The sequence below is a fragment of the Grammomys surdaster genome, unplaced genomic scaffold (genome assembly GCF_004785775.1).
Source record: "Grammomys surdaster isolate TR1022 unplaced genomic scaffold, NIH_TR_1.0 167, whole genome shotgun sequence".
In the NCBI taxonomy this organism is placed as follows: Eukaryota; Metazoa; Chordata; class Mammalia; order Rodentia; family Muridae; genus Grammomys; species Grammomys surdaster.
Genome location: NW_021604615.1, coordinates 5,316,471 through 5,326,593, shown reverse-complemented (window position 1 = coordinate 5,326,593; position 10,123 = coordinate 5,316,471). Strand labels below are relative to the sequence as shown.

Genomic DNA, 10,123 nt, shown 5'->3' with positions numbered 1-10,123 from the left:
TTTCAAGATAGTTGGAAACAGGCAAATGCCCCAAACTACACTGTTTTGCCTTTTGCAGTTCTTGTCTGTGACAGCTACTGAGGTCCCCAGGCAATCTTTCCCTCGGTGTCTACTCTATTCCCCCCAAAGCAAAGACTAATTTAAGGTCCATGTTCATCATGGGATCCCATAGACTCACCGGAGCCCTCTGTTTAATAACATCAGAGACTACACTGCATTCATACCTAACCAGGTCAGATGATACTGCTGGGTCCCGATCCTGAGAGTCTGGTGTCTGGGATACCTCTTAGGACCCTGTCAACATGTTCAAGCAGGCTCATTGAAGAAATAGCTTGGCCTTGTCTATATCATTTCCACAGCATGATAAGTGGCAGGCTGTGCAGAAGCTCGGTGGGAGCATGAAGGAAAGCTTCTGACTCTACAGAAGCAGCCTGTTTGGGGGATGTGAAATTTAGGTGACATTCCACCAGGAAGACATGCCCAGAGCAGGAAGGCCAGCTCTAAAGCAACCTCCCATCTATCTGGTTGGAGAGCAGTCACCTAAACTATCTGCCAAGACAACATAGGACGCCAAGTCTACCCGTTTTGACAGTCTCTTTCCCTGTCTGTAGATTCTTCTTGTGTTAGATTATTGGGTTTCTTTTCTCTAGTACTGGGTGAAACTTGACTGTGCTCTTCCTCTGTACTTCTAGGAAGCTGAATTTTCCGCTGCACGGTATGTGTTTGCCTCCTTATGGAATAGGGGGAAGGTGTAGCTGGGGTTCTTTTTTATGGAAGATAAGGTAAATAAGGGTGGAGAGATCCTTGATACATCACAGTGAGAGGCTAGAAGGCTCCTGAACCCTGGTGTCTAGACTGGGCAATGAATATACATAAGGACTATACTGCTCACAGTTCTGGAGACCAAGACATCCAAGATGAAAGATGCAAGTGACTCTGCTGCCTCCTGAGGGATCTGCAGTGGATGCACTGAGCCTGTTGCTTGCATCTGTACATAGTGGAAGGGACATGGGATCTCCTTCTTTATAACATCACTCGCTAGCTCCATTCATGAAGGTAGGCCTTTCAGCAACTGGCCATCTCCCAAAGAGATTGACTCTGAATACAGTATTAGATTCCAACTTATAAACGGGGCGGGGGGTATTGATATTTAGATCACAGAATGGGATACCACCTCTGTGGTGAACACTTACCTGCACTGTTTCTGTTGTAGAAAATGGGAGACGCCGGGGATCACAAGCTCACTTCAGGTAAGCATCTGTGGAAGGTTCCAGAGCCTTGTGCCTCCATGGGTAGCAGCTCTCATTTACACGTACGGTACATTACTCTGTTCAGGAAGCCCTTCCCTCTACAGTGCCCTGTTCATTCAAAATCTTATATCATGATTCAAGCCTTAAAAATTCCTCTTATCTTCAGAGCTTTGGGATGGGGGCAGACTTCTGTAAGTGCTAGAGTCTATATCCTATATTCCATGTCTAAAGAAATGAAAGAGAATGAGATTATTGGTGTATTCCAAAGAAGACTGAAGCCCCACAGAAAAACAGACTAACGCCAAATTCAATTTGAGCTTTTGATCTTTAAGATTTTAACAAAGAAGCCGGGTGTACACGATATACAGTCACTACTTGATGAGCATTGTCCCTTTGTGTTCTGAGAAGGTATTGAGCATATTTGGGGCTTATTCTACTTCACTCGGACACGTGGCTCACGTGGTGCTTTCATTTCTTTAGACATTAGGCACCAAATGGTGACACCAGGAGAAATGGGAACCCTCTGGCTACCTTCTTTGAAGCACTCCACACTCCCCAGGGCATTGGAACAAGGCAAGGCAGCACACATGCCCAGGGGTCTGCAATGGCTAACTCAAAGTCAGTAAGGACGTGGCAGGGGGCATCCCTATTACATCACAACAATGGAATGAAGGCATTACTTATTCATCTTTAATTAGTTTTCTGTAAGAAACTCCTACCATTGTGATGTCCTGATTCTCTGCATAAAACCCAGATGACAAGCCTCTGGTGTTGGAGCATACACAAGTGACATTTAAGTATAAATACACTTCAAAAAAACCCTGGAAAATGATCTGAGAAATTAAAACAGATGACAGATGTATGATAGGCTTCTAATAAAACTCACCCTTTGAAAATACCATCTTTAAAGTTTACAACCAGGCTGGATTTTAGAGAAATTTGTTGAAACCATCACAATGGATGCTCGCGGGGGTCTGAAGAACTCAGGCAGGGAGACACAGCTACAGAAGTGGTTCTTTCAAGGCTGAATCTTGGCTCCCACAGCTTGGTGTCTTTATAGGACATCAGTGTCACACACAGACACCTTGCAGAGCAAGCCATTGTTCGGCATAGAATATTATGATAGTCATTGCTTATGAAAAGGATGTAAGGAAAAGAATGAGGGTGGAGAGAGTGGGGTGAGGGTTTGAAAGCTGTGGGTTTCCCATTCTGCACTATATAGCCGTGTGTGAGCCCCTAGGGACAGTTTGAAAGATGTAATAAGTTTACACTAAAATTTACCTGGAACACAGTTTTAATCTTCTTCCTTGCTCAATGTAAGAATGCTTTCAATGAGAATAGGAATTGAAATCAAATCCGCTAACTCCTTGTTGAAGACTTAAACTGAATTTTGGTGGGATGGGATTACAGTTTAAAGTGCGGGAGGAGAATGAGCTGGGCTACTGTGGGGGATCATATTTAACACCTCAGATCCCTGTGTGTGTGCCTGTGTGTGTGTGTACATGTGAGTGTATGTGTGAGTATGTGTTTGTGTGTGTGAGGGTGTGTGTGTTTATGCATGTGTATATGTGTGTGTGTACCTGTGCATGTGCACATGCATGTGTATGCATTTGTGTGCACATGTATGTATGGAGGCCAGAGGTTAGCCTTTTGCGCTGTTCCTTAGTGGTGCCCTCCTTTTCCCATTTTCTTCTTAGTCATGGTCTGTTACCTACCTAGTAGGTTAGGCTGTCTGACTAGTGAGACTGGGGATATGACTGTCTCCCTAGTACATTGGTTATAAGAATACACCACCACACCAAACATTTTTACACAAGTCCTGGGCACTTGAACACAGCTCCTTGTGCTCTTGTGATCTACTTCCCCAGCTCCCAACCCTTGGGCTTGTATGGACTCGGGGCTTGAGTTTGATACCCAGCTGGAATCTGGCAGCCATTGAGTTTTGGCAGAATTCTAGTCATCATTCTAAGCTAGGGAATTTGTAATATATTACTTTTGCACAAACAAAGTAATTAATATTTCTATGTGAAGTCCTTTCACCAATCTTGGGTTTTAATTGGTTGTTACTTTTATTGAGTAGATTTATGTAATCATAATTTTACTAAATTAGATACCACTACTTAAGAATAGTAATGAGGTATTTTTTTCCACTCTGGAAAATATGTTTTAAGTCATCTTAACCCAATATAAACATTTTGATAGTAGTTTTTAGAGGTCCCTCATATTTTTTTTTAAAAAATGCAATAGAGTAGGTAGTGTTTGAACATAGCATCATATTTCTTACCAATTATATTGCTAAACATAAGGTTGCAGGCCTAATAATATATCATAATTCATACCTTATGGTCTGGTGGCAATTAAAATGCCATCTTTCTTTGCAACTGTGTGTAACTGAATATTACTTGTGTAAAAATAACAGTCAGGGCTTTATTACCCAGAATGCTGCCTCTGTCTACTTACTTACAATGCTACCCTCATTACAGAGCTGTGTTCTGGTCTTCCAATACACACAAAGAACTGGACTTGATCTCAGTTATTACGACTGGTAATTATGGATACTGTGGTGTTAATGCTGGTGACCTGCCCATCTTTCTATCCTGTAAATTCCATAGTCTCAGTCACACCATGCTACTCAGAAATGAGTGCACAGGCCATCTCTCTATAGTGGAGAAGCAGCTAGCCAAGCACAGATAGCCTCCCACGCTGATGGAAGAGTTGGCTTCTGGTCTCTGAAGGTCAACAAGGGGCCTCTGGAGAGACTGAGTGGTTCATGCTTTGTGATGCTCACAGCGCTGTAGTGGTTGAGCTCTTCCTGTTGTACAGGTCTCTAGGCTGCACCTGACTGAAGAGAAGGTAGTGCGATTTGGATCACACAAGTCTCACAGAACCACCTTCATAGAAGGTCTTTATAGCGGCTTTGTAACATGATCTCACACAGTTATATATCTGAAAGAATTCACTTTGAAGATTTTAAAGCTCTATTTAAATAAATGTAAGAAATTGGCAATGTCAGGAAATCAAGTTGGAGTGCCATGCTGGAATGGGAGAAAGGAAAGGTGATATTTTGAGAGGCTCCATTAAAACTCTGAATGGTAATTTCAGTATCGATATAAGAATAAGAATGAGCACAATGACCTTACGAGTGTCTGTCAGTGCCATGAACTGAGTCTCTGTGTTTTTTTCCAAGTTGACACACTGCGGCTGAGATATCAGTGTGACAGCATGCATGAGGAAGTGGACCTTTGGGGGATGACAAGGTCATGAGAAGAGAGACAAGACCCTGTGAAAGACACCCCAGAGGCCTGGTTGCCTCTTTTCTTTTTTCCCACCACACGAGCTTATAATGAGAAGACGGCTGTCTGTAAACCAACAGTTGTCCCTCACTAGACATTAGCTCTCACGAGAGCCCAGACCTTGACCTTTCTAGTCAACAAGAACTCTGAGAATGAGCTTTCTCTAGTCCACTCCCTTCGGGTAATTCTCTGGATAGCACAGACAGTGCATTTCAGTAATAGATACCACATCAGTGCAGTCTGAGCATTGCACACAGGGGCAGTGTTGACACTTCATGGTCTACTTTGTATGGGGAACCATTCAAGGTTCTGGTTCAGCCCAGATTATTGCTATTTGCAATATATGAGGACTGGTGGAGGCCAAAGAAGTTTTATGTCAGTAAGGAGCTAGCTCAGCCATAGTCTGTGGGCTGGATTCAGAGAGACGGGAGGGAAGAGATGACAGACAGTCTGGATGGACCTGGCTAGAAGCAAGCCAAGCACCTCGCTGATTTCGGGAGGGCAATGTAGTGAGCCATAATGTTTCATTCTTCCTGTTGTGATGTCCTGGAGGGGTTGTGGTCCCCAGGTGAGCTAATTCTTAGATATAACAAGTCACTTCTCCTTGGGCATTCCTTTCTATTTGAAGCTACCAACCCAGAGCCCTCATCCCAACCGCCTCCTTTACTGCAGAGTCAGCTGTATCCAGAGCCTCCGACAAGGCTGGGATGGTCAGTTCTAGGCTGCTTGTTGTGCCTTGATTGCTATAACTACCCCTAGATTTTTTTTAATATAGGCACTCTCTTTGTGCTAGCAGGTGTCTCTTGAAGCTTACAAATGGCTATAAAGGAATATAAAGGAAGGCTGGGTGAAGGCTCTCCATTGCTTTGACATAGCTGATTAGGAGACAAGAATTCCCAGTAGACAGCACTGACCACAAATGACTGAAACAGAATACAGTTGCACCCTTTTATTGGCACAGAAGCCCTGTAACGGCAGAAATGAATGAACAGGTCCAAGTGGCGGGGGGAGGTGGCAGATGGCTGGTGGAGCCACCGCTCAGAACTCACGGACAGTGGGCAGAAAGACATGGAGAAGCAGGGCCGTCACACGCACGACAGCCAGTCGGGCACACAGCAAGGGAGTCATGCAGTGTTCCTAGGGAGGGCAGCACACTGCTCTGTCCCATGAGACTCAGCCTGCTTATCAGTACTTTTGAAAGTCCTGTATCACCAGCTAGGAACTTGAAGCCATATGTTTTGAACCATAAACATCCTGTCATCTATGCCAAGCTGAGGGGTTGGGCGGGAACGAAGCTTAACCAATGAATGCTAAAGCCACACATACCGAAGGGAGATGCTGGGTGCAGGGAAGAGTGGAGGGACAGGACACATAAACTCTAGTTCTTGACCCTCATTGCTGTAGGTGTCTGATAAAGCCAAGGCAATGCTCAGTCTCCAGGGCTTGAGGGCCTTTGGGTTAAAAATAAGTACGTGGAATTTAAAAAAAAATCCCTAGAAATGGTTTTTTAGAATCTGTATTTTGAAGAAAGGGAACACACCAGTTGCATAACGTTATAAAATACAGTAATAACATGTAAAACGGTCGTCGGGTTTGTAATTCTAATGACAGACAACTACAAAGAAACGAAACATACGTCCTATGTGCTGCACCATATGACAGCCACTGGTGGGATAGTGGCCACTGTGGGGTGTAGTAGAAACAGCTGCCTGGAGGACCTCCCCCTACTGCTCTGATCTTTGACCTCAGCCACATGCCTCCTCGCCTCTGGCTATCTAGGAGCAGTGTGGCCCTAAAGTTCTGTGTGCTATCAAGAAATGGAGAAGGAACCAGTGAGCACACACAGATCCGCACACAAAGGAGGTCTTGGGTAGTCATCGTTAGTGTCCTGTGCTTTTGTGGAAATGCCTGGAGAGGAGACCTCAGGCATCTGAAGGTGACCTCTTGCAGAAGCAGCCTGCAGTCACTAGACAGCTCAGACGTGTGCTCACAGTCCAGCCTGTATCAGATACTGCTGTCCCAGAGTTGGGAAGGCAGCCTGGTGCAGGAGCCCCCCTCAGGCTTCTTTAGGAGTGTCGGCTTCTTGCAGGGTGGCGGTGGAGGTGCACGGGGCTCTGGGTGCTGAAGGGCATCCTGCCAGCCTTCTCTGGCCTCGCAGAGCTTCCTCCTCCAGTCCAGCAGCTCCTGCAGAGCCACACTTTCATTCTCAGAGAGCCTCAGCTGATGGATAACCTGCAGTGGAACAGAAGAAGCAAAGTAGCTACAGATATGGTGACCGAGCTGAGCAGCGGAGTGTGGCAGCAATGGCAGGGGAGAGAGGGGAGGGCAGGCCTGGGGTGCAAAGAGTCAGCGTCCTTCCAAACCTCCAGCTGCAGGACCACTGGAAATGGTATGGATCCAAGGAATGAGAAATGACCTCCTGCAGACGGTGACATCATCATCAAGAGGTACATGGAGTCATTAGCAAGTACCACACCTCCCAACGGTATAAGAGAGAGCAGCAGCAACCTGCCCCACAAATTTACAAACACTCCTGTGCCAGCCTGTATTTTCTCTTCACTGAATTCCTCTCTGAATGGATTTGCCTTTAAAGAAACAAGACTTCTCAAATGCAGGAACTGCTTCTCCATTAACACACACATTCAGCAGGAATATCAGGATGATATAGCTCACCTCAGTCATACACTTTAGCCCAAGGACAGACCTGTCCCCCATTCCCAGAACAGTTGCTAGAACTGGGCTGTACTGATATCAAAACAGTTCCTAAGCACAGGGGTAATAAGAGATGGCCACTAACATGCTGCCTACTGGAGGAAGGCTAGCTGTGTCTGAGAACACACTTGCCACCTGCTACGGTGTCTAGCCACACTATCCACGTGAGGACAATAGAGCAGAGACATTTGTCTGGGTGCTGGGCACCTTCTCAGATGGTGAGCCTTCAAACACAGACACTTGCCCAGGTTTTGCTGGACAGCACCTGACATGCAATTGTATTAGCTGCTTCTACTTCGTTTACAATGGTTCCTGAAAATTGACCCTTGTGTACCCAGTTTATTTCAGCCTGGGCACAATGGGGTGAAAGGTTACCTTGTTAGGGGGTACCCCCTTTTTGCCAACAGCCGAAACTCTATTATGCAAAACATTACAGGCACCATTTTCTGGCTATTCTAACATGGGGGAAAAAAGATTCTTCTTACAAAGAATGAGAGTCTAGAAGCCAGAAAAGGGATGCCAGGGGAGAAATGAGAAAAAAACTAGAAGTTGGTTCTCTCATCTCCTGGGCCCCGAATGCCTGGATGCAGCATCTCTTCCATTCTACCATGACTTCTGATTAAACTAGAGAAAGCAGAGCTGTATGTACTGTGCCTCTCCCACAGAGAATGGTGGCCAGAAAGACAAGCCTCACCAGCAGTCCTGGTCCAAGTCCGGACCCATACCTGAGTTGGCTTTGTAGTCATGCAAGGCGATTTCAAAGTTGATGGTTCAAAGCATCGAAGTTGCAAACATCAGATCTGTGTTCAGAGTCTCTTCATACAGCTCAGGGGGACTCATTAGCTAAAGGAATTTCCCATACATGTGAACAAGTCATCAGAGCAGCAGCAGGACCTCAGTATGGACATCTCTGGTCTCCTGGTTGACTGTTTCATCCTTACCTCAGTCTCAGGACATCCATAGCAAAGGTCTCCAAAGCAGGATGGCTCCTTTGCTCTTTTACTAGTCTCAAGAATGACCTGCATGTGAGACAGTTCTGCAGCCTGCTTTTACCCACTATGGAATGAACCAGAAAAGCAGGGCTCTGTGGAGTATATAGAATTTATTCAGCTGATGGATGCTGTTGAGGGCTAACACGTGCTGGCAATTTTCTGTGAATCAGGCTGCTCCTACAAGTTCTAAAATGTCAGTGCTATTATTTTGTGGCTGAGGCAGCTGAGGCACAGAAATGTTTGTTTGCCCAACAGCACACAGAGAAGGTGGTGTTGGAGCCTGTGTTCTTAGCTATGGCTTTGTTCAGATTATCGCCCAGCTTCTTCTGTCCAGGTGCTCATTTAAGCTAGAGTCAGGGTCTCCTACAGCAAAGCATGTGACATAGATGAGACTCTTCACCAGTGCATCTTAAAATCCCTCTGCTCCCCTCTGCTAATGTGAAATCTTGCTGAGAGCAGTCTCCTGTGTTCTATATCTGCTCACATTCAGCATACAGCATGGGGTAGGCAGAGGCACCTTTCTTCAAGAGTGTGGCCACTGGTAGTTTCCCCACTAGCCCAAGTGGAATGATCTCAAGCTCCTCCATGTATCTAGGCCGCACTAACTGAACTGAATGGCTTACCAACCAACCAACCAACCAAGCAACCAACCAACCAACCAACCAACCAACCATCAAACAATCAACCAAATCAGACAAAACATTTAGAAGGACATGCAGTTAGAGGGAGATTAGATAGGGATTCTTGATCCTCAGAGAAACTAGAGAACAAGAAGGTGGGCTGGATATGATCAAGATACATTGTATCCATGTATGAAATTTTCAAAGGATAAATTCAAAACTAAGGGAAGAATGTGTTGATATTCAAGGACCTAAAATGAGAGCAGACACTTCTGAACAGAAATATTGGAAGCTGGAGAGCAAAGAGACATGAATGGAATTACTGAGAACCAACCCAGCACTCTGTCTGACAGAGCCAGCCTTCAAAACACAGAACGAAATAAAGACGTTGCAGAAACAAAAAGTGTCCTCAGATATTGTGCATCAACAGAGACACAAAAGGAAGGTTTTCCTTTATATAGGAAGAGAGTGATCTCAGATGGGAAAAAAAAAAGTAAAATTTAAGGTTCGGGAACACTGTAATTAGCAAGCCTACAGGTAAACATCAATTAGGAGCTTGGAAAGTCTCCTAGACTGTAAGTCCCACACAAAACACACAGTAACTGCACAAGCTGGAAGGATTAAGGAAAGGTTAAAGCCCAAGTTCTAGAAATGTCAGGAAAGTGATAGAAGTAATAAAATATGCTAGAATGTAATGAGTCAACCGTACTTGTCCCACCCTCTAGCCAAACCACTAAAGGAACTGAAACAATGTTTAAGCTAGGAATTAAAGCAAGAGAAAGTGAATAGCAAACACTCAGTTTAACTGAAGAAAGCCAGGTGAGACAAGCCTGTAACAGAGACCCATTCCTAACAAAGAGTCAAATTCTAAACCCAGACAAAGGAACCCAGGCCTCCACTCAGCAGATGGCACTGGGCTCCCCACTGGCTGTGCCTTCATTCTTTCTGCAACAGACATAAACACCCATCTATATTTCCACAACTGCATCAACTCTGAAGAATTTTCCAGGACAACCAAAAAGATGCCAGATGTGACTCCAAAAGTCACATTTTTGAAGTCAGCATCACACTGGCCTGAGCACAGAGGTGCCTGTCTCCAAGGTGACGCTAGGACGCTGCCGATTCCAGTGAGACTTGGCAGGAAATTTGACAGAAAACATCTCAAATCTCCTGAGTTGTGGTGTTTTCTCCCGTGTGTCTTTGCCTTCATCACTGGAATCGGCAGCGTCCTAGCGTCACCTTGGAGACAGGCACCT

The 10,123-nt window shown here is 45.2% G+C and overlaps 1 protein-coding gene across 1 annotated transcript in view; it reads right to left on the bottom strand.

The window, feature by feature from the left end:
* Window positions 1–5,477: 5,477 nt before the first annotated feature.
* Window positions 5,478–10,123, bottom strand: part of Myo16 (myosin XVI) — a 356,137-nt gene continuing 351,491 nt past the window's right edge. The window contains exon 34 of the mRNA XM_028766338.1: window positions 5,478–6,775. Within this exon, the coding sequence (XP_028622171.1) occupies window positions 6,548–6,775 (228 nt within the window). The 3' untranslated portion in view covers window positions 5,478–6,547. The remainder of the gene's footprint in view (window positions 6,776–10,123) is intronic.